This window comes from Microtus oregoni, unplaced genomic scaffold, assembly GCF_018167655.1.
Source record: "Microtus oregoni isolate MIOR12 unplaced genomic scaffold, Mior012 000004F_ref0000308, whole genome shotgun sequence".
Taxonomy (NCBI): Eukaryota; Metazoa; Chordata; class Mammalia; order Rodentia; family Cricetidae; genus Microtus; species Microtus oregoni.
This window is the reverse complement of record NW_024543063.1, coordinates 46,729,378-46,752,848: the sequence shown is the minus strand read 5'-3', so window position 1 is coordinate 46,752,848 and position 23,471 is coordinate 46,729,378. Positions and strand designations below refer to the sequence as shown.

General features: G+C 49.1%; 2 protein-coding genes across 3 annotated transcripts in view; both read left to right on the top strand.

The window, feature by feature from the left end:
- Ranbp10 (RAN binding protein 10) overlaps nucleotides 1-14,013 on the top strand; it is a 62,456-nt gene extending 48,443 nt beyond the window's left edge. Inside the window, exons 5-14 of the mRNA XM_041650275.1 lie at nucleotides 548-570; nucleotides 2,541-2,725; nucleotides 6,328-6,440; nucleotides 7,397-7,505; nucleotides 7,604-7,752; nucleotides 7,923-8,127; nucleotides 9,291-9,412; nucleotides 9,852-9,997; nucleotides 10,280-10,391; nucleotides 10,746-14,013. Of these exons, the coding sequence (XP_041506209.1) occupies nucleotides 548-570; nucleotides 2,541-2,725; nucleotides 6,328-6,440; nucleotides 7,397-7,505; nucleotides 7,604-7,752; nucleotides 7,923-8,127; nucleotides 9,291-9,412; nucleotides 9,852-9,997; nucleotides 10,280-10,391; nucleotides 10,746-10,876 (1,295 nt within the window). The 3' untranslated portion in view covers nucleotides 10,877-14,013. The remainder of the gene's footprint in view (nucleotides 1-547; nucleotides 571-2,540; nucleotides 2,726-6,327; nucleotides 6,441-7,396; nucleotides 7,506-7,603; nucleotides 7,753-7,922; nucleotides 8,128-9,290; nucleotides 9,413-9,851; nucleotides 9,998-10,279; nucleotides 10,392-10,745) is intronic.
- Nucleotides 14,014-22,868: 8,855 nt separating this feature from the next.
- The window catches only part of Gfod2 (glucose-fructose oxidoreductase domain containing 2), a 43,590-nt gene continuing 42,987 nt past the window's right edge, over nucleotides 22,869-23,471 (top strand). Inside the window, exon 1 of one of the 2 annotated variants that reach the window (XM_041650008.1) lies at nucleotides 22,869-23,045. The gene's annotated coding sequence lies outside the window, so the exon portion shown is untranslated. Of the gene's footprint in view, nucleotides 23,046-23,194; nucleotides 23,255-23,471 lie in introns of those variants that run through there. The other variant, XM_041650010.1, reaches the window with a different exon arrangement.

Sequence of the window (23,471 nt, the reverse complement as noted above, 5' to 3'; positions counted from 1 at the left end):
ACTTCTGAGGACTTGGAACAAGTACGGTCTAAAGATGAGCAGCGCCACCCTCCCTGCCTGCACTTCTCTATCTCTTGGACTGTTAAATCCACCACTGCCAACACCTCGGTGGCTAAAGGCAACACCTCTAACCTCTGCCTCTGAGTCTGCTTTTCCTTGTCTGTAAATGGGAGAATGAGCAGAATGCCTGCTCCAAGGGATTGGCATGAGGAGTGGATCAGGTAGCAGACGATAATGGGGGGGAGCACACAGTAGGTTTCTGTGAAGACATTTAGATCAGGAGGCTTGAAAAGTCTTAGATGATAGATCACTTGGGTTTAGTTTTTCTAGCTGACATTCTTGCAAAAGTGGAAAAACTATAGGCAATTAATTACCCGAGGTTCTGGTTTCCCTTCTGGTTAGATTATCCAGCAAGAGGAAGGCCCAGGCCTAAAACTACCAGTTCCTAGTATATGCTTGGCCACCATCTGCACCTTGAGTTCACAGGGTGCAGACCAAGGGGCCATCCCTGTCTAATGACCTGATCACTGTCCTTTCCTCCCCGCAGGTATAGCCTTCACAGATCTCCCGGTAAGTACTGCTGATGGGTTTTCCTTCTCCTGGACTTGAGGGCTGCCTGGGATGGGTGGGGATACCTGCAAGTGCAGGGTGTGGAGTCTGGCCCTTTCCTTAAGCAGGGATGTGTGATGTGCTGCCAGTGGGGTTACCTTCTGGCTGTCCTCTCTCTTCAGCAAGGCCTGGTGTTCCTCCATGTCTCTTAGCAGGTGACAGAAATTTGTGGCATTCTCTGAGGCAGTTGTTGTGGGTGGGGGTAATGGAATGGTGGTGGAATCAGGGTAACTCCATGGCACAGGCTGGCCTGTGACTTCAGCCACAGGGCTGGGAGTGGCATATAGGGATTGCTCCTGAGCTTCTAGGAATCAGGTCCTTATCCAGGCCATCAGAGATCCCTGAGGAAAGTCAGCACCCCTGGAAACCTAGCATAGGTTTTTCTCTTAGAAAGAATGTTTTCTGTCAGCTGAGTTTGGTCCTTTCCCTCCTTCTCTACCCTATTACTTGACTGAGTTGTACGGGCACCGTCACATGCAACCTTTACCCTGAATGTTGGGAGCCTGCATGGGTCTCTGTGACTTTATTATCCTGGGTGTCCCACTTTGCCCCAGGAAGTGCATTTGTAATATAAGGGACCTCGGAATCTTAACTGCAGTACCATAGTCATGTTTAACTTCCTGTTATGTATCAGAATCCTTCCTTCCTACCTGGAAGCCCCAGAAAGGGGCTGTTGTTCTAGGCAAGGGGGGCAGACTCAGAAGAATTCTGACTCTGACTGCGGAAGCTTCTAGGTGTGGAGACATGACATGAAATGAACAGCCGTTGAGTGTGGACGATGTGCTGCCACATGCTGGGAATGCTGGGAAATGTCCCTGTGGGAGGAAAAGAAAGGAAGCAGAAAGTCTGTAGGTTTAGACCTCGTGGTGGGCTGAACCCCATGTGCCCAGAAAAAACATATGAGGTACTTGTGAAGGACCCATCACCTGAGCGCGGAAGGTGAAGAGGGCTCAGGGGAGCCGAAGGTGGTGGTGCACACCTGTAGTCCTAGCATTTAGGAGGTGAAGGCAGCTGGGTCAGTCAAGGTCATCAACTGCATAGTGAGTTTGAGGCCAGATGGGCTGGATAAGACCCTGTCTTTAAAAACAGAGTGGGGGGGCTGGAGAGATGGCTCAGAGGTTAAGAGCACTGCCTGCTCTTCCAAAGGTCCTGAGTTCAATTCCCAGCAACCACATGGTGGCTCACAACCATCTGTAACGGGGTCTGGTGCCCTCTTCTGGCCTGCAGGCATACACACAGACAGAATATTGTATACATAATAAATAAATAAATCTTTTTTTTTAAAAAAAAAAACAAAACAGAGTGGGTAGGGGTTCCTGGGAAAGTGGTGTCTAGTGGCATGGGGAGGAGGGGGCAAAGCTTTGGACATGGGCAGCAGGAGCCCAAGAGGCATCGAGTGAGGATGTGACCTGACTACAGCTGGTCGTGGTAAGCGGGTAGTAAACGCAGCGCTCCATATATCACTGGCCAGAAGGCCTCTGCCAAGTAAGCCTCTGACCGGAAGAGGGGCAGCCTCTGTCTCCATTACCAGCTCTAGAAGCAACTCACCAAATCATTCGCCTGCTCTCATCTCTGCTCCTCGTTTCCTATGTCATCCCTCCCCTCATGTACCTCTTTTTGGTGACCAGGGACATCCTTGACCCTGCCTCTCTTTCCAGGGAAGCCATAGGCCACCCCGTGGCACATTTTTATTTGTATGTGTGTAGTGGTCTGCAGTCCTGTCTGATACTGTGTGTCTTGGCCAAAGGCCTGGGGGACATAGTGACCTTTGGTGCAAAAACAGGAAACTTTTCCTTATTGAACCTTGCTTGCTTTTCTTTTTCTTCTCCCTTCAAGCTTTTGGGGATAGCTTTTCTGCTAGGGAGGCAGGCAGAATGTGATTGATCCCTGCTGTCCTCAGGGGCCTGACTGACATCCGTTCTCCTCCTCAGGCCAACCTCTACCCCACCGTAGGCCTGCAGACGCCTGGGGAGATTGTGGATGCCAACTTTGGGCAGCAGCCATTCCTGTTCGACATTGAGGACTATATGCGGGAGTGGCGTGCCAAAGTCCAGGGCACTGTCCACGGCTTTCCCATCAGTGCCCGGCTTGGCGAGTGGCAGGCGGTGCTGCAGAAGTGAGTGCTATCCTCCCTCCCCTAGGCCTTATGGTCCTAGAGATCTATGCAGTATTATTGCAAATGCTGCTAACAGTTCCATCCGCAGGGCGTGTTTCTGGGGACACTGGCGGATGACTCAGCTGCTGCTGCTCCCCTCTCGTCAGTGGACCCCCTCTTTGTGCTGTGGAACTGCTCCTAGTTAACCCTTGCCTGGGCTGGAGAGTGGCTCAGTGGTTAGGAGCACACAGGACTCTTGTAGAAGACCTGAGTTCAGTTCCCAGCACCCGTGTCAGGTGGCTCACAGCCACTTGTAACTCCAGCTCTGGGGGATCTGACATCTTCAGCTTTTCTCAGTTTGCACAAACCCACACATGTACTGCATTTAAATTATACATATAATAAAAATAGGGGGCTGGAGAAATGGCTCAGTGGTTAAGAGCACTGCCTGCTCTTCCAAAGGTCCTGAGTTCAATTCCCAGCAACCACATGGTGGCTCACAACCATCTGTAATGAGGTCTGGTGTCCTCTTCTGGCCTGCAGACATACACACAGACAGAATATTGTATACATAATAAATAAATAAATATTAAAAAAAAATAAAAAAAATAAAAATAATAACAATTCAAAAAAAAGCCTTCCTCTCAGACAATTTACAAGGCTCCTGTGTGTAAGATTACCAGCCCAATATAGGTATGTTGGCACATGCCTTTAGTCCCAACACTCGGGAGGCAGAGGCAGGCATATCTGTGAGTTTGAGGGTAGCCTGGTCTATAGAGCAAGTCCCAGCGTAACCAGAATTACATAGAAAAACCTTGTCTTGAAAAACCATTAAAAAATTCATTGAGGGGAGCTGGAGAGATGGCTCAGAGGTTAAGAGCATTGCCTGCTCTTCCAAAGGTCCTGAGTTCAATTCCCAGCAACCACATGGTGGCTCACAACCATCTGGAATGAGATCTGGTGCCCTCTTCTGGCCTGCAGTCATACACACAGACAGAATATTGTATACAAAATAAATAAATATTTAAAAAAAAAAAAAAAAAAAAAAAAAAGAAATGCCACAGAAGAGTGTGACCACAGACGCTAAAACACAAATACAAATACATCACATGCAATTTCCCAAATAATACACAAAAAAAAAAAAAAAAAAAAATTCATTGAGCTGGGCGGTGGTGGCGCACGCCTTTAATCCCAGCATTCGGGAGGCAGAGGCAGGTGGATCTCTGTGAGTTCGAGACCAGCCTGGTCTACAAGAGCTAGTTCCAGGACAGGCTCCAAAACCACAGAGAAACCCTGTCTCGAAAAACCAAAAAAAAAAAAAAAAAAAAAAAAAATTCATATTGCCATACTTTGGTTGAGATGACTTCACAGGGTCAGTATCCACCTCAGTATTCCTGTGTCCATGGCAGAGTTATCAGGAAGCCTTCCTTAGGATCAGCCTAGCAGGCTCCTTGGCTAATTAGTGTCTAAATTGTCTTGGAGGCTAGTGTTGCTGAGATCCAACAGGGGCCCAAGTTTGGGTCTTTATTTCACTAGCCAGCTGCATGCCTGGGAGAAGCAATGGCCGTTAATCATCCACCTGTTAGGAGGTGGATGTGAGCTCGATTCTCAAGAGTGGGCAAGGACTTGGCTTCTGCTAACCCTGATTATTGTTCTGCAAAGGCACCAGGGGACCAGGGGTAGGATTTCTCATGCAGTCTCAAGTGGTCCCCAGCACCACCCTGCCCCACCCTGTCTCCTTGGTTCACTTTCTCTCCAGAAAGTGGTCCAGAGCTTTCTATATGCTAGGAAAGCACTGTCACTGAGCCATATCCCCAGTACTCAGCTTTCTTTTCTTGAGGGATTGATGTTAAGGTAACCTTAAGGAAGGGCTGAGGTACAGGCAGCCAGACCTGGAAGGAATAGCATTAACCACCTCTGGTTCCCAGCCCAGCAGGTGAGAAGTGCTTCCTTGCAGGCCAGAGCAATGCCATCCCCCACAATATACTTGCTGGTTGGGCAGGAGAAGAAATGGAGTTACTTTCAGGGTTGGGCTCAGCACATGGATTTTTATATGTATGTATCCATGGTGCCAGTATATGTCCTATGCAGCATTTGCCAAGACCTGGATATAATTTGTGTTGTTATTCTTTATTCTGTTAAAACTTTATTTTATAAATATTGGAAGTGACTAGGTTATCTTGGAGATAGATTTGTCACAGCTTCATGTCTGACTGGCTTCCCCTGGTGAGACTCAAGTATTACCATCCTCCCATCTTCTCCCCTCCCCGCCTTTGCATCCCTTCTCTCTCTTGACAGCAGTAGAACCCAGGTCCTCATACATGCTAGGCCACAGTACTGCCGACCAGAATCCCCAGCCCGTTTCTTTTGCTGGTATAGGTAACCCTTTCATAATAAAGAAATTCACATTATATAAAGTTTCTTTCTGGGGCTCAGAGCACTTGCCGCTCTTTAAGAGGACCGTGTTTGCTTCCCAGAATCCACATGACAGCTTACAATCATTTGTAACCCCAGTTCCACAGGACTTGATGCTCTTTTATATTTTTTCAAAATACATTGCTCTTATGTTTATGTTAAAATGCCAAGCATTTTGATTGTTTATTTCATTTACTCCTTAAAACATAAGAAGAGAAACAGCTAACGTTGCACAGACTTAAAGCATTTCCCATACATCTCCTATCCACACAGGTCATGAGAGCTCATCTTTGTACACATGCATGTACATGTACACATATGTGTACATCAGGCACTGCTCAGCCAGCTTGAGATGGGGTTGACTTTTTGTACATTATGCTCTTCCAAAAAGATTGTGCTCCTGCTGCCGTGCTGTGCCTGTCTCTTCCCAGCAAAATCAGCCCTGATCCATGGTATATCATGGAATTAATTTGACCTATAGATTAAGCTCCCATTTCTCTAGAGCAGAGGCTCTCAACCTACCTAATACTGTGACCTTTTAAACAGTTCCTCATGTCTTAGTGACCCCCAATCATAAAATTATTTTGTTGCTACTTCATAACTTTAAATCTGCTACAGTTATGAATTGTAATGTAAATATCTGCTATGCAGGGTATCTGATAGGTTCCCCCACGAGGTCCTGACACTGCTCTAGAGCCAGTGCCCCCACATGGCAGGCTCCCTGGGGACAAAGGTGCTTCCTCCAGTGCAGGCAACCCCAGGGTTCCCCTGCGTTCCTCACCATTTGCTAAAGTTTGGTAGTTAGTTCTGTCAAATATGGGTGTGCAGGCCTCCTCTGTGTCCTGGCCACTGCCACACTGCCTGTCTAGTTGCCATTTTAGGCAGCCCTGGGGTAAACTTACCAGATCTGGACTTGCTGCAGTCTCTCAGAAGCCAGCCGTTTCTGTGAGGCGGAGGGCAGCCTGTCTCAGAGAACTGAAGCCACTCCTCTGACCTCTAGGCACAGATGTGGCTGGTCCCTCTCCTGTCGACAGTGTGAGCACTTGAGGGCAGGTTTCATTTTCTTTACCCACTCTGGGTCATACCTCCAAGATCTATTTAGGGGAGACCATAGGGATGCATGTGGCCTGTCCCCCTTTAGTGGTCTATGAGAAATGTGGTTCTTGGGTGTTACCTTAAGCTCTTTTTATTTATTTATTTATTTTTAGCATAGTCTCATCTTATCTGGTGCATCATGGGTATTGTGCCACAGCCACAGCTTTTGCCCGAATGACTGAAACCACAATTCAGGAAGAACAGGCATCCATAAAGAACAGACAAAGTAAGGTTAATTTTTTTCTCCCCTTGCCTCCTTACCTGCCCCTGAATCTGTAGCTCATTCCTTCTCAGGCTGTCAAGAGTCTAGTCTAACCTTGTCCTTGCCGTCCTGGAGACCAGCTTGCTGGCTTCAGTCCCTGCTCCCTTCCTTCATTTGCTGCTCCACAGGTAGCCAGCGGCCCCAGCCATCTCAGAGCAGCCTCCCTAACATAACACATTGTGAAAGTCAGGCGTAGACCCGATCCTGGCATGGCAGAACTCTGTTCCTCCATGCTTGTTTCCCCTCCCTGCCTCTCTGAGCACATCATTTCTGTGTCTGGGTCTGGGTCTCTCGAGAAGCTGTGCTTAACCAGGTGGATGGACAGGTATCCTATCCTAGACTTGGAGTCAACAAATGAGAGCGCTTCAGACCCAGATTCACAGCAAGCTGCCCAGGTCCTAGGGCAAGAGTGAGAAGGGAGTAGCAGGATGCTGATGGCCAGAGAAGTACCATCCTCAGAGAGGCCAGTGTGAAGTAGACTACCTCTTCTCCCAGTACGGAGCATGCTGCAGCATCTGCACATTGTCAGGAAGTGGACCTTAGCTCAAGCCAGCGCATACCCCTGAAGAGAGCACAGTCTGTCTAAAGAGGCGTCCTCAGGCCAACTCAAGATCATGGTCTCATAGCCAGGGCTCCCCTTACTAGCTACCTCCCTGGCTTCCTGGGCCCTGCAAGAGTGGACCTCCAGACTCGCCTCCTAACTCTAGGCTATGAGTTCTCCTTGTTCTCTCCTCATATTCTTGAGAACTCCATGACAGCTGTCCAAAACCAGCCTCTGCTGTCGTCCCTGGCAGCCAGGTTCTCTCAGCCTTTTCTGTGAGCTTCTCCAGCTATCAGTGTGCGAGGAGCCAGTCCACCTGACTTCTGGCCGGGGGATGCAGGGGTCTAGCCCTTACTCACAACCATGTTCTTCTCTACAGAAATCCAGAAGCTGGTGCTGGAAGGCCGGGTGGGCGAAGCCATTGAAACAACCCAGCGCTTCTACCCTGGGCTACTGGAGCACAACCCCAACCTGCTCTTCATGCTCAAGTAAGTCAGGTTTACAGTTCCAGAGCCTGGCCCTCCGTCGGCAGCAGGAACCCCAGCCTGCACCAGCCCAGAATGCCAACGCTGCGCTCCCTTCGCAGGTGTCGACAGTTCGTGGAGATGGTGAATGGCACCGACAGTGAGGTCCGCAGCCTGAGCTCACGAAGCCCCAAGTTCCAGGACAGCTACCCTGGCTCCCCCAGCCTCAGCCCCCGACACGGCCCTAGTAGTTCCCATATGCACAGCACAGGTCAGCATCCTCCAGAGTTCTTTCGGAAGAGCTGGTGTGGGGAAGAATGGCCGCCCCCACCTTTCCTGTGTGGACTGAGGACTGGCTTCTGGATTGGGTAGATGGGAAAGGACCACTGTGGCGATCCCTGGGGCCCCACTTCTTACCCCTTCTCTGACCCTGGCTTCTAGGAGCAGACAGTCCCAGCTGCAGCAATGGCGTTGCATCCACCAAGAACAAACAGAACCACAGTAAATACCCCGCACCCAGCTCCTCTTCCTCATCCTCGTCCTCCTCGTCCTCCTCTTCCCCGTCCTCCATCAATTACTCCGAGTCCAACTCAACAGACTCCACCAAGTCCCAGCCCCACAGCAGTACCAGTAACCAGGAGACCAGGTGCCTGTCTTGCTCCTCTCTCTCCACTCTGCTTCCGTTCTGTGCCCACTGAGCCTATCACTGGGTAGTCTCTCCTTTGAAATGCTGCCTTCTGCCCTTACCCTCACCTCTGTTGTAGGTCTTGCCTGGATTGCAACCTTTTGACCGATCAGGCCAAACACTGGTTCTAGCTTTTGTCCCTATTCAAGATATAACTGTCAATTTCCTTGGCTCTGGTTTTCTCTGTAGGTGCTGACCCTGCCAGACTTGATAACATGGTAGCCTACACAGGGATCCCTTTTCCAAAGAATGGGCCTATTAGAACCTGTAGGGTCACCTGGGCGGAGGTGGCACATGCCTTTAATCCCAGCACTTGGGAGGCAGAAACAGGTAGATCTCTGTGAGTTTGAGGCCAGCCTTGTCTACAGAGTGACTTCTAGGACAGGCTCCAAAGCTACAGAGAAACCTTGTCTCAAAAAACCAAAAAAGAAAAAAAGAAAAAGAAAGAAGAAGAAAAAAAGGAAGCTCTAGTATTTACAGTTAAGCAATTTTTTTTATTTCTTTTTTTTTTTTAATTTATTTATTATGCATACAATATTCTGTCTGTGTGCATGTCTGCAGGCCAGAAGAGGGCACCAGACCTCTTTACAGATGGTTGTGAGCCACCATGTGGTTGCTGGGAATTGAACTCAGGACCTTTGGAAGAACAGGCAATGCTCTTAACCACTGAGCCATCTCTCCAGCCCACAGTTAAGCAATTTTATGAAATTAGGCTCATGGACAGCAAGGTGACCTGGGCTGGAGGCTGCAGCTCCAATGGCTTTCAATAGGTCCTAGGCGTACCTAAAAGCTGACCTTGCTTTGGGTTCCTGCCAAGGCCACAGAGATGCCCAATCAGTCAGTTGCTCAGTTGGTAGGGAAGAGAAGGATATATTGAAGAGGTGTGTCAACTGAGAAGAGTCACAAGAATAGGAATCATGTAACAGGCACCTGGAGATAACTATAGTGGGGGCAAAGCCTTGGAGCCTAGAAAGCTTGGGCTGTCCTTCCATGTCCTGGCAGTCCTTCAGTTTGATGCCATGACAGGGCCCGTTTTTGTCCATCGGGTAAACTCTTGGGTTTACCTGAAGCAATGGTAAACAAAGCCCGGGTAGAGACCCAACTTCTCTGTCCTCTGTCTCCAGCGACAGTGAGATGGAGATGGAGGCAGAACATTACCCCAATGGCATGTTGGAAAGCATATCCACGCGCATCGTCAATGGCGCCTACAAGCACGAAGACCTGCAGACAGATGAGTCCAGCATGGGTCAGTGCTGTTCCTTCATGTGGCCCAGCCCCTGTGCTCCTTGTAATACCCACTTCCTCCTGAGAGGGGCTATGATGGCAGGCTCTGGCAGCTTGAGAAACTGAAGCTGGATCCAGCCACCACTTTCTTAGTCATTCCTGAATGCATCCTTGAGGTGGCTTCCAGTGTGTAAGAAGGTCCATGCCTGCCACCAAGACCCCTTCAAGGCCAAAGGGAGTTTGAGAACGTGGGCCTCACTAGCACCACACAGTTGTGCAGGGTGGGAAGGGGGAAGTTTCCAAGTCATGCTCCCTCTGGTCCGTATGCCAGCTGAACTTAGCTGCTCCACCTGCGTGCTTCCTAGCCCTTGGCTGCCTTTGGCAGACGCTGTAGCTCCATGGGGTCCTTGTCTTCCTCCCCCTTTCCCTCTAATGTGTTTTCTGCTGGCCTCTGGGTGCAGACGATGGGCATCCGCGGCGGCAGCTCTGCGGGGGCAACCAGGCTGCCACAGAAAGGATCATCCTGTTTGGCCGAGAGTTGCAGGCATTGAGCGAGCAGCTGGGCCGAGAGTATGGCAAGAATTTGACCCACACGGAGATGCTGCAGGTATAGGAGAAGCCAGGTCCTCACACAGAGCAGGTTCCCATCTGATGCCAGGGCTCTGGGAAGCAGTACTAGGCCAGAATGGGCTCTAGTCATGTCTGCAGTGGAATGTGGGGTGTTCAGGGTGTTCCCCACCCTAAGATCTAAAGAGGGTTTAGCTTTGCCTGACTCTGTAGTTCAGGGATCGTGAGTTCTCTCTGGGCCCCATTCAGTAGTCTGTCCTCAGGAGCTGTGGGGACTATGTGTGGTGTGCTGCATTCCTCTCACCAGTGCTCTGTCCCTTAGGATGCCTTTAGCCTACTAGCGTACTCAGACCCCTGGAACTGCCCCGTTGGCCATCAGCTTGACCCCATCCAGAGGGAGCCTGTGTGCGCTGCTCTCAACAGCGCCATTTTAGGTGAGTGCAGCTGCTGAAAGCACATGTCCACCTCTGAGTGTACGGTGGCCACCTTCCCTCTGCTGGACATACCAGGGTTGGCCTAGGCCTTCACGGGGAACCCGACCCTAACTCCCTATGCCCAGCTGAGTTGACCGCTAGTTCATGACCATGGCCCAGGCCGGCTTTCTTGCTCTAGAGAAGGCCAAGGTCCTTAGGTTCCTGTCATGAATGCAGAGCTATGGCCTGGTGGTTAGGGCACTCAGACAATGAACTCTATTCCAAGAGTCTGTCCATACCCCGACCTCTAGGGAACTTTGACCTGCGCCCAAGTCCTTGGCTAAGCATTGATCATCCCTTGTAATCTCTTCACAGAGTCCCAGAACCTGCCAAAGCAGCCTCCTCTGATGCTCGCCCTGGGCCAGGCATCTGAATGTCTACGGCTCATGGCCCGAGCAGGCCTGGGGTCTTGCTCTTTTGCCAGAGTTGATGACTACTTGCACTAGCTGACCTTCCTGGCTGGCTCCAGCTGGCCATCCTTCAGCCCTAGGCTGGAGCAACCCTGCCCTCCATAGGCACCTGGTACAGAGACCTGGAAGCCGTGGGCAGAGTCCCACTCCTCCTACCTGGCCGGTCTTTCCCTCCCTCCCTCCCTCCCTCCCTCTCTCCCTCTCTTGTCCTTTCCTCTTTTTCCTTCCTTGTGCAGCGGCCTGTGACACAGTATTGGCTGGTTACTCATGTAGCGGCTTCTCCTTTAAAGGAGATTTTGTTTTGAGGAGAGGTTGGGTTTTTTTTTTTTGTTGTTTTTTTTTTTTTTAATCTTTTTTTTTTCCTCCTGACTGAGCCACCAGTGTTTATCTCGGGAGAGTTTGTGCTGAGCTGGTTTCTGCTAATTTAGTAATGAAGCCTATCCAGGTTGATGATAGCTTATTATTTTCATAAGTAAAAAAAAACAAACAAACAAATGAGATTATATATATATAAATATATATATATTAAAAAAAAAAAGACACAGTATTTATCGTAGCACTAGTGGTCCAGCACCTCTTGGGTGAGGCTGTCCAGACACCATGTGTTTTTATTTGAGTCCAACTCATTAAAAAAGAATCATCTCTTGTCACTTCAATCAAGTGATTTGTTTATTTTAGGCTCCCCTTTTGTTGAGCCACAGGTCCAACTGAGGCTGCTTGGTGGGCAAGGTTAGGCTAAGCTGCTTTGCAGCATCCCAAGAGGTGTGGGTCTCTAGACCCCTTCTAGGTAGACAAAACACAGAACTGCAGGTTCGGGGATTCAGGGATGTGAGGTGGCACAGGGGCACACAGCAAAGCAAGGGAACACAGGGTCTGTAGCCAGCATGCTGTCTACCACTCCACCCTGCCTCACTGCCTGCCTTGCCCCTCTCTCCCATCTCAGTGCCCTGCCTTCCCTTGTTGTTAAGATGGCCAAATAATTCATTACTCTCAGTTGAATGCCTGGAAACTACCTGCCTTCAACCCAAGAGCTGCTGTATGCCAAGAGGAAGACTCTGTTCCCAGGACAGAGGCCCTTAACTACAGGCTGGCTGCTTTCTTCCTGCCTGGGTCTGCATCACTGCCCAGCTCTGATGGGATTGATGTTTCCTGTGGAGAAGTTGGTACCTCGTGGAGGCTGGTTCTCAGACCACTGGTCCAGAGTGGATGGAACCTTTGGCTTCCTGGTCCAGATTTCCCTACAGCTATGGGAGGCTGCTCCCTCCAGCTTGGCCCCAGCAACTCTTAGGAAGAGGAGACTTCATGGGCCTTACAATGTCCCACCAGCTGTTTCACGTGGATCCTCACAGCTGGTGGAGCAACAACAAAAAACCCCACCACCACAGGGCTGAGATGCTGCCAGGATGTGGGTGGGCCATCCGTGGAGGGGACTGTCTGCCAAGGAAGAGGAGGGTCTATGGAGAGGAGACCTGGAGGGGCCAGATCTCTTTACCTGCTTCACAGGGTGAGTGAAAAGCCCAGCAGCCTCTGCACAGAGAAGGCAGAGCTGCAAGTGGGCTTCCAGTCCCCATCTGCATCTGCATCTGGGCTGGGTGAGCTCATGTTCTGCTGTGGACACAGATTAGTGGGAGAGCTGGAGATGCTCTATGTCTGCCAGGCTTCACCAGGCCCACAGCTGGGCAAAATGAATTAAGCCAGCTGTCACAGGCCAGGGCCCTGACTGAAATCTTGCAGAAATTTGGTTTGAGGGCTACTACATTTTCTTGGTTCCTGACAGAGCTTAGTTAGCAGATTGTTAAGAGGTCTTGTCCTGTGTAAAGGAAATTTCATCCTGTTGAAGGCTGGAAATATCAGGCTGTTATAGTGCTCGTCTTCACATTTGGAAATGAGATCCAGTGGCGTTTGCAGAGCAGTGGAGTTCAGAAAACATCCCCACCTGTCCTCTCCTTTGCCCGTTAAAGAAACAGGCCCAGGAGATGAAGTGACTTAATCAAAGCCACACAGCAAATAGTGGCACAGTCAGGACTAACTATTCGTATGGGTTCGACAGTCTTGGCAGATGAGCTTTGTGAGGGGTTAGGTTGGTATGACTTGAGCAGTGCCTGAGCAGCAGGGACCTTTAGGAGTGTGACAGTGGGTGCTTAGACTTGGGCTGTGGAGTGGCTGAGAGGGCCTTGGAGGGCTCGGGACTGCTGTGTGCTCTATGGGGTTGTGTGTCTATCTGGCTCGCACTCAGTACCCATGGCCATCTCCCCATTTTCTGTGCCTTATCTCACTGTTTCAGCTGAGTCCAAGTTGTTTACTCGGTTTCTCTCCAGAGGGGCTCCCTGTCCTAGTTGGACAGCTCACTTTGGGGACATAAGCCTTTGCCCCACAAGCTGTGGGGAGGGCCAAAATCAAGCTGCTGGAGCCAGTTGTTAGTCCAGTGCTGCTACCAGAGGAGCCCTGTATGTACCTCCAATCCTCCTAGCCTGTTTCCAGGAGCCTGGATGGGGAATAGTTTCTTGGCTCCAGCTTAGTAAGGGGCTGGACCTGACCCTTGTAGGCAGGAGGAGGACCTGGTTGTGTTAGGTTCTCCAGCCCTTGGGGAGCAGCATTCCTTACTCACCTCCCCTTTGTGGCACCAGGTGGTAGCTCCTTGCAGAGCAAGGACCAAGTTGACAGATCCCCACCCCTTCCTATGTGGGTCTGTGGCTGGGTCTAGGCGGCAGAACAAGAATATCACAAGCTAGGGAAGTGAGGACTGCCTGGCTACCCAGCCCCTTAAGCACAAAAAAGAGATGAGGCAGAGGACTGTTGGGGCTGAACGTTCCTTTGGTCGCTCACAACTCAGGTATGCATGTCATTTGGCAGCTGGACTTCAGAGCCCTACTTTACCACCAATTGCAGGCGTTTGGACCTGTGGCCAGATGGTGGCTTCTGGCTGTCCCCAGCGCCCACCTCTTCACATAGGTCCCCTCCATTCTCAACTCCAGCTGAAACAGGCATCCTCCACATTGTGCACACTGGTTCTGCCTTTGTCCTTGCAAGTTGATACTCAGCATTAGCATGAAATTTGTGGTGGGGAGAGGGTTGACAGAATTCTAACACAAACATCCTATTAAATTGTACTTGAGATGAAAAAATTCCTGTTGTATTTTGACAGAATTATTTTTATTAAAATACACATCCATGAGCAATTGTGTCTCTCTCTCTTTTTTTTTTTTTTCCTGGTCTTACTGGGGTTGGTGGACTCATACCTCTCTTGGCAAGACTCCAAAAAGGACAGGGGCTTTAGCTAGTTCTCTCTTAAATAGCTTTCATCTTAGACCAGAAAAACGACAAATTTAACTTCAGAAGGGCGGACTGCGGTGTTGTTTTTCCTCCACAAAAATATGCTTCCACAACAAATCCTTCACCCTAGGCTCAAGGATCTCAGCGGAAGAGAGGCAGGAGGACTGTAAGAGCCAGGGGGACAGGTTTGCTGTGAGATTTTATCTAGAAATGTCAGAGAAGCTATACCTACGAAGTCTTATCAACATGTCTGGAAAAGTCTCATTCATGACCTGAATGAGCATAGCACCAGTAGAAGGGGGAGCTCTGATGGGGCCTCAGCCTTTGACAAAGAACTACAGGCAATCAAGACATGCTGAGAGCAGGGCAAATAGTCTTCCTCAGGGAAGACCCCCACATTGGTTATCCAATACCAAGTGGTCAAACCTGAATTCATACACACAGAAGTAACACGGACTGAGCAGATTGTATTTACACATATGTGTATATATGTAACAATAATAAAGAGGCTGTGAAATCAAGAGAGCAAGGTGGGTATATGGGAAGGATAGAGGGGAAAAAGGAAAGGCACAATTATGTAATTAAATACAAAGCTGGGCATGGTAGCACACACTTTTAATCCCAGCACTTAGGAGGCAGGTGGATCTGAGTTCGAGGCGAGCCTGATCTACAAAGTGAATTCTAGGACAGCCAGGGCTGTTAGCACAGAGAAACCCTGTCTCCAAAAACCCCCTCAAGTTTTTTAATGTAGTATTGGGGTTGGGTGTGATAGTGTACATCTTTAGTCTGAGCACCAAGAGGCAGGGTCAAGCAAATCTCTGAGCTCAAGGTCAGGCACGCCAGGACTACACAGATCCTGTGTCAAAAAAAAAAAAGTGGTGCTATAAAGATGGCTCAGTGGCTGGGAGAGCACTTGCTTGTTGCATGATTAATAAAACCCAGAGACAGATACTGGGGTTCAATCTGAAGATCAGAAAAGCAAAGCAGCCAGCCATTGGCTCTTAACTCTCAGACTAAAAATGGACGAGAGCCTATCTCCATGAATCCTAAAGACTCCACACCCCACTGAGTTCCTGTCTCTCTACCCAGCTATATTGCTCCTGTCTCCACCTCCCTAGTGCTGGGATTAAAGGTGTATGATCCCAAGCGCTGGGATCACCTTTGTGTGAGCTCTGTTTCTCTTTTAGACAAAGTCAATCTTGTGTAGCCCAGGGCACCCTAACAGAGATCCGTCTGCCTCTGTCTCCAGAGTCCTGGGATTAAAGGTGTGTGCCACCATTCCCTGGCCTGTATGGCTGACTAGCAGGACTGCTTTGCCCTCTGATCTTCAGGCAAGTTTATCAAAACACAAATGATATACCGCTATACTTTAGAGAACCTGAGTTTAGTTTCCGTCACCCACATCAAGTGGCTAACCTGTAACTCCAGCTCTGGAGGATCTGAATCCTCCGGCCTCAGGGTACCTGCACTCAGGCACATACCCACACTCGGACACACAAACCTACACATCATCTTAAATAATAAAAACAGACCTTTAAAGGAAAAAGGGTGTAGTATATATTCAGTATCGACAAAGACTGCTTTCTCTTCCACACGCCAAATTCCTCTGGTGTTCAAATTCCCCATATAAAATGGTATATAATATGACCTACATCCTTTTTATGCTTAGATGTACTTTTTTCTTTCTCTGTGTAACAGCGTTGACTGTCCTGGAACTCACTCTGTGTAGACCAGGCTGGCCTTGAACTCAAGCCTGCTTCTGCCTCCTGAGTGCTAGAATTAAAGGTATGCACCGCTATGCTTGGCTTACATACACTTTTTTTTTTTTTTTTGAGACAGGGTTTCTCTGTTGAACAGTCCTGACTGTCCTGGAACTCACTCTGAAGACCAGGCTGGCCTCAAACTCACAGGTGGATACCTGCCTTTGCCTCCCGAGTGCTGGGATTGAAGGTGTGTGCCACCACCACCCGACTTAGATACACTTTTAAAAACTTTGTGCAAGGTGTGTATGTGTGTAGTTACACTTCCCCTTCTATGCATGTGTGGAGGCCAGAGACTGTTAGGGGCAGTAATCTCGGGCTGGGTTCTGCTGCAGTTGGCACTTCAGTCCTAATTGTGGGAGGAAGTGTGTCACTGGGGGTGGGTTTGGGGTTTTCAAATACTCCCGCCAGGCCCAGTGTCCTCCACTTGTCTACGTCTGCCTGTGGCTCCAGACATAGAATTCTCACTCTCCAGTACCAGCACCCTGTCTGCCTGTGTGCCACCATGTTCCCTGCTGTGAGAATGGACTAGCCCTCTGAAAGTGCAAGCAAGACCCAACTAAATGTTTTCTTCTATGAGTTGCCATGGTCATGGTGTCTCTTCACAGCAACAGAACGTTGACTAAGACATCTATGTTCAGCTTAGAATGGCTTAGGATCTGATACACTCCTTTTAGCCCCCCAAATACCGAGGGCCTGGCTTTTGTTGTCTGCTTGACTTCTAGCTCCTCTCGGGAAATTGGAATTTTGGAGCTTGCAGCCTTAGAAGGCTGTATTCCAGAGGTACCAAGATGGGCCATTTTGGGCCAGATAACTCTAGTGAAGGTTTCCTTGGCTAGTCAATAAGTTGCTTGGGTCCTGACTACCCAGGTTTTGGTTTTTCAATCATGACCTTTAGTTTCCTGCCAAGATCAAAGCTTTATAGATATGAGATTGCCTTGCCCAAAACTGGTAAATTTATAGGTAGATTGTGATGGTCTCTCTGGGCCTATGAAGGGGTCAGTTGTGCCTCCAGAAGGAACTGGTTTTGCAACCCCACTGAGCACACTGATATTCACCCAGCTCTTGGCAGTTCTGGAGGCCTTCAGCATGGCAGGTATAGTTTTGGGTCAATTGGAGCCCAACCTTTTCTTAAGATTTATTTATTTATTTCGCATACAGTGTTCTGCCTGTGTATATGTCTGCAGGCCAGAAGAGGGCACCAGATCTCACTAAGGATGATTGTGAGTCGCCATGTGGTTGCTGGAAATTGAATTCACAACCTTTCTCTGGAAGAACAGACAGTGCTCCTAACTGCTAAGCCATCGTTCCAGCCCAGAGCCCAACTTTTTCAATAGTGGACCCACAACTCCAAAGTGTGCTCCTTTGAGGCCTTCTTTTTCCAGTAGCCTCTGGGTTTGTAATTGTTTATGGAAGTCCACTTGGAGGGTAGATTGGGTCTTAGTGGACAGATTAAGCTATACACTCCCAGTTTTGTCTTTCTTAATTCTCATTCCCAGGGTCTTGGCTTATGGAGGTTATGGGTCTTTTCCATGGGAGACAAGGCAAAATAGGACAACTACAGTCTTGGGGCCCTCAGTGGGTCAGAGGACCTGGTGACAGCCCATCTGGTGTTGTCCTTGGTGGTCTCCTTCACGAGGTATGGTGAATCCACCAGCAATCTGGTGAGAAGCATAGGATATGGGCCTTTCCACACTGGCTCCAGGATCTAGGTCAGGAACCTCGTTCTCACACAAAGTCACTGGACTGGAACTTTTGCACAGGCTCTGACATGGAAAAGGGCACAGCCCCTCACACCGTCTGATGAATAGTCCTTTGGGCTTGTTCCAGGGCCTGTAAGGACTTAGACAGGAATGGTTAGGAATTTCTGCCTCATGAATATAGTTTAGGAAGGAGAGGGTAACCTCCAAAATATAATTTTTTTGATTTTCGAGACAGGGTTTCTCCGTAGCTTTTTGGTTCCTGTCCTGGAACTAGCTCTTGTAGACCAGGCTGGCCTTGAACTCACAGAGATCCGCCTGCCTCTGCCTCCCGAGTGCTGGGATTAAAGGCTTGCGCCACCACCGCCCAGCAATATAATTTTTTTATAATTTTTATTTTATGTGCATTTGCATTTTTGCCTACATGTATCTCTCTGTGTGAGGATGTCAGAGCTATGGACAGTTGTGAGCTGCCATGTGGTCGTCTGGAAGAACAATCAGTGCTCTTAATTGATGAGCCATCTCTCAAGTATAATTTTAAAAGGGGTGAAATCCTCTTGATCTGGGGTGCATCTGGTCCTTAGACAAATGAGGGAGCTGGAGAGATAGCTCAGTGGTTAAGAGCATTGCCTGCTCTTCCAAAGGTCCTGAGTTCAATTCCCGGCAACCACATGGTGGCTCGCAACCATCTGTAATGAGGTCTGGCGCCCTCTTCTGGCCTGCAGACACACAGAATATTGTATACATAACAAATATTAAGAACATCTTTTTTTTTTACATTTTATTTATTTATTATGTATACAATATTGTCTGCGTGTATGCCCCAATTCCACGGGCAGCCAGGGATTCCCCTTTCTGATGCCCTTTATAAGCGGACAATGGCTACCTATTTTGGGAGCTGTATGGCCTCTAATAGGACCAGGATTTCTTTGTTTTTAATTTCCTTTCTGGTTGAGGTGAGAAGCCACCTTTTCCTATAGAGGGCTCCACAGACATGGCTGTGGTAAATCCCTAGCAACTGTCTGTGTACACGCAGCAAAGTGCCTGGGTTGATGCCAAAAGCTTGAAGTTCCTCACCTGAGAGACTGGGCCCAAACTGTCCTGTCCAAGGTGACAACTGTAGCTCCAAGATACCTGCCGTGCACACCGCCTATCTGCGCTCTATGTGCTACCATACAGTTTGTGAGCTTCGGGCAAAAGGCTGGAGGTTGAAACACACAGAGATACAGAGACACGGACCTCTAGTCACTGGTAAGAAGCCCTTTATTCAATAGCACCACGGAGGCCAACAGGTGAAAACCTCATCCTCTGATCCTCAAGGCCAAGGCAACACGAGCTCGTGAAGCAGAGCTGGTAAACAACTTTGACACAGTCTTTAGTAACTCAAATCAGAAGGAAAGTAAAGGTCACTAGTGGAGGCCAGGACTGCAAATGGTCCCAACAATACCTGGTTCCATTTTGAACAAAACTGCTTCAATCCATCGGGTCTGACTGATTGGGCCACATCGGTGAGTTCCAGGCAATAGTGGAGAGGCTCTCTTGGGTTATTTTATGACAGCAGGCTGGGTTGATAGCTGAAGTTTTACAGAATTGGGTATGGGGTTAGTCTAAGAAAAGTGCTTGATAACAAGTTATTTGGGTGTTGGACATCTCTCCTGCTGGGGCCTCCAGAGCGTTGCAAAGCATTTCCACCAGAGACCACACAGAAACTCTTTTCTCTTTTTAATTTTATTTTATGTGTCTTAGTGTGTCACCTGCATGTATGTCTAGGTACCATGTGTGCATGGTACCCTTGGAGGCCAGAAGAGAGTGTCCCCTGGAACTAGAATTAAGGACATTTGTGAGCTGCCATGTGTGTGTTGGGAATCTAACCCAGGTCCTCTGGAAGAGCAGCCAGTGCTCTTGACCGATAAGTCATCTCTCTAGGCCAATACACAGAAACTCTTCTTTTTTCTTTTTGGTTTCTTCAAGACAAGGTTTCTCTGTGTATTCCTGGATGTCCTGGAATTCACTCTGTAGCCCAGACTGGCCTGGAACTAACTCTGTAGCCCAGGCTGGCCTGGAATGCAGAGATCTGCCTGCTTCTGCCTCCTGAGTTCTGGGATTTACCCAGCTCATACAGAAACTTCTAAAGCCAAATACAAAGTCTGTACTGCTGGCTGGAGACTGCATGGGAAACTTACCTCAATCAGGCAGCTCCAAGGCTCACCATGTTTTTGCCTTTTATATACAAAAACCACATCCTGGTTCATATACTTTGGTTAGCAAGAAGTGAAACTACAGAAGCCAAAAAGCAAAGGTAAGTGCATTTTGGGACTTTCTCAGATCCTGGAACTGTGAATTAGGTCTTGGATGTAGGTCTTTATTTCTATTTTAGAAGGTGTTCGGGTATATGATCTGGGTTCTACAGTCAAAACGGTGTCCCTAACATGGCTTCAGTAGTGTTCAGGTCTTAGTGCCTGGTACAATCTGTGGCCCATTCCCTGGGCAGAGGATCCTGGACTATGTAAGGCTGAGAGAGCAAGTTGAGTAGCTGCATACATACATTCCTGCTGGGTTTTGTTTTTAGCTGTGTGTTTTGTTTGCATATATATCTGTGTACCACCTGTGCCACTGGAGCTCTTGAAGGTCATCCAGTCCCCTGGCACTGGAGTTATGGATGGTTGTGAGCTGTCATGTGGGTGCTGAGAACTAAACTCGGGTCCTTTGTAAGAACAGCCGGTGCTCTTAACCTCTGAGCCATCTCTCCAGCCCTGTTCTAGAGTGTGATGTGACCGCTGCTTCAAGTTTCTCCCACCCATAAAGATGAACTATAACTAGGAATTGTGAGCCAAACAAACTTCCTCTGCTAAGCTGCTTTTGTTGGGGCATTTTATCACAACCGGGATAAAAAAAAAAACCAAGACGCCTCACATTAACAAATCCCTTGGTTCAATCTCGAGCAACAAAGAAGAAAAAAGGAAGTGAATTTTCTGGGCTCCCTTCCCACACAGGAAGGTTAATGTGGAGTCATGGAACCAGGAGGTGATAGCAGGCATCCATGGTTCTTAGTCCTTCAGGAGTCTCATGTGGCTGGCTCTCCTGGTGCCACAGAGCCGGCGGTTTGTGCAGAAAAGGGACATAGTGAGTTACGTTGGTGTCCATAGGATAGAAGATATAGAGGTAACAGATTAGGGCATGAACGAGGATGCCACTAGTAGGCTTTAAAAACCGGCAAGGCTGATCAATATCTAGGAGATAAATGCTGTCAGGCACAAGATGGGTGGTTGGTGAAGGAACAGGGCAAACAAGCTCTGGCGGGAAAGACTGACCATGACGGGTAATGATACAGACGCAGCAGGTGGAGGTTTGCAGAGAGGACCAGACCCATCTCTAGGAGACACGCCCTTGGAGAAGGGTTTTTGGTGTGTCTATAAACCAAGAAAACCCTTGGATGTTGACAGTGAGCACCAATCACCATCTACCTGCTTGTTTGTCGTTTTGCATTTGGAGGCAGGGTTTCTCTGTATAGCCCTGGCTGTCCCGGATGGAACTCTGTGGTCCAGGCTGGCCTCGAGATCGACCTTTCTCAGCCTCCAGAGTATTGGTATTAAAGGTGTGTGCCACCAGTCTGGCAACCACCAGCTATTTAAAAACTGTTAAAGTGTGGGGCTTAACACTGCATTCTCCTGGATCTGCATTACTAGAGAAGGCTTCACTCAGCATCTTACAGAGGGCTTTGGTTTTGTCTGGCAATGCGGAGGCATAAACCCAGGCTCTCACATATAGTAGGCAAGTGATATACCTCTAAGCTACACTCCCAGCACTGACAATTCTTAGGGAAGAGCTAATGCACAGGGAGAAATGGGAAATCAGATAAGCACAAAAGTAACTTTTAGTAGTCACAACTGGGGCTGGGTGCTAATGGCACCTACTGGGTAGAGGGCCTGGGATACTGTTAACTATCCTATAATAAACAGCTCTCTCCATCTCTGCTGAACAACAACAACAAAAAAATGATCAGGCTTTGAAAGTTAGTAGTATCACTGCTGAAAACCCTGATCTAAGAAAATTAGCATAATCAAATATAAAATGCAAGCCAGGCAGTGGTGGCCCACGCCTTTAACATCAGCATCTGGAGGGCTGTGACAGACGGACCTTGGACCTTGCTGAGTTCAAGGCCAGCCTGGTCTACAGAGTGAGTTCCAGAACAGCCAGGAATACACAGAGAAACCCTGTCTTTTTTTTTTTTTTTTTTGGTTTTTCGAGACAGGGTTTCTCTGTGGCTTTGGAGCCTGTCCTGGAACTAGCTCTGTAGACCAGGCTGGTCTCGAACTCACAGAGATCCGCCTGCCTCTGCCTCCCAAGTGCTGGGATTAAAGGCGTGCGCCACCATCGCCCAGCAGAAACCCTGTCTTGAAAAACAAACAAACAAACAAAAGGAATGCCAGGAAATAGGAAATGCATCCACATTTTAACTCTGATCCTTTCTGTCTCTAGTGGACAGGGGATAACGGCCCATTTGAAGAGGAAGGTTCCAAGTTGCGGTTCTTTTCATTCTGGAAGCTGCGCAGGTGCGGAGACAGTGGTAATGGTGGCAAGTCTTACAACTGGTAGAAGGCTCACGGAACCACCTTCAGCAGACGTGTTGTTCTTTTATCCCAGCCTGCTGTGGGATGAGGACTAGGTTCTTCCGCCTTTGCAGCTGAGAAGCAGCCAGGGGAATATTCCCCCGTAGAACAAATCCCAGTCACATTCTGCAGAGCCAATTTCACATTAAGGTCTATCGGCTTCACTTGTAAGAGCGGTCTGGTAAAACAAAGGGTAGTCTCTTTACAAAATCTATTTCCTTGAGAGAACACAGGCTCTATAAGGAGGTCAAGAGAACCTGAGGTCACCGACTAAAAGAGACATGACGTTTAAGGAACAACCAAAGAACATCCAGAGGAGAGACCAGGCAGACAACTGAGCAAACAGGAAAGCCAATCATTCCAGAGTCAAAAAAATCCGATCAGTTGGAGATACCTGGGTTTCTACAAACAGGTTGCTGTCGAATACAAGGCCTTTCTTTATTCCAGGGAATTCTCTAAAGAATATACATTCTTGACGCCATTGGGCCAACTCGAGAGCGTCCAAGGCTGAAAACCCCTAGCATCAATACCGCTAGCGCAGAAATCGAGACAGCATCAGCCCCACGGCCGGTTTCATAAGCACCGCCCCAAGGCACGAGCATGCGCAGCTCTGCATCCCGGCCCCTCCTAGCGCGGGTCCACCCCCGTCACAGAGCATGCGCTGTGCTCAGCCGCCCCGCCCCTCCCCTCCAGAGCCCCCTGTTCCTTAGAAACCGGGCGGCGTGTTCCCGGAGTCGGTGAGCTGGATTCCGGTGCCCGCGCATCCGCACCAGCCTCCCTCAAGGCGGACCGGTGGCCTCCGAAACCGGTCGGGATCTATGGTCTCGCATGCGGCTCTGGACGGGCGATGCCAGCGTGCCAGGTGAGCGGCAGCCGGCGGCGAATGAGGGCGAAGGAGGGCATGGCGCGGCTGGGAGCGGGCGCTGGCCCGGCCTCTGCCACCGCCCGGCTCCTGAGGTTGGAGGCGAGTATACGCGGGGCCGGGGGCTGGAGGAGGCCTGTTCTGAATACCATTATGTGCCCTGTACGGAGTACGAGGGTCGCACTGGGATTCGTTTCCCCACCTCCGAGGTAGGACCTCGCATTTGGACGCAGAATTTTGGATCCTGTTAAGATCTTGAACCTAACCACATCCCTATCCAGATGCGAAACCCTAGGCTGCGGCGCCTAGTGCGGAACAGACCACTCCATACCTGTGTGAGGATGGGCGCTTTGTGGATGAGAATTTGTGAGGTGTGGGAACTTAAGACAAAGGACTCATCGTGTAGCTGGCCCATCCTCTTGCAAA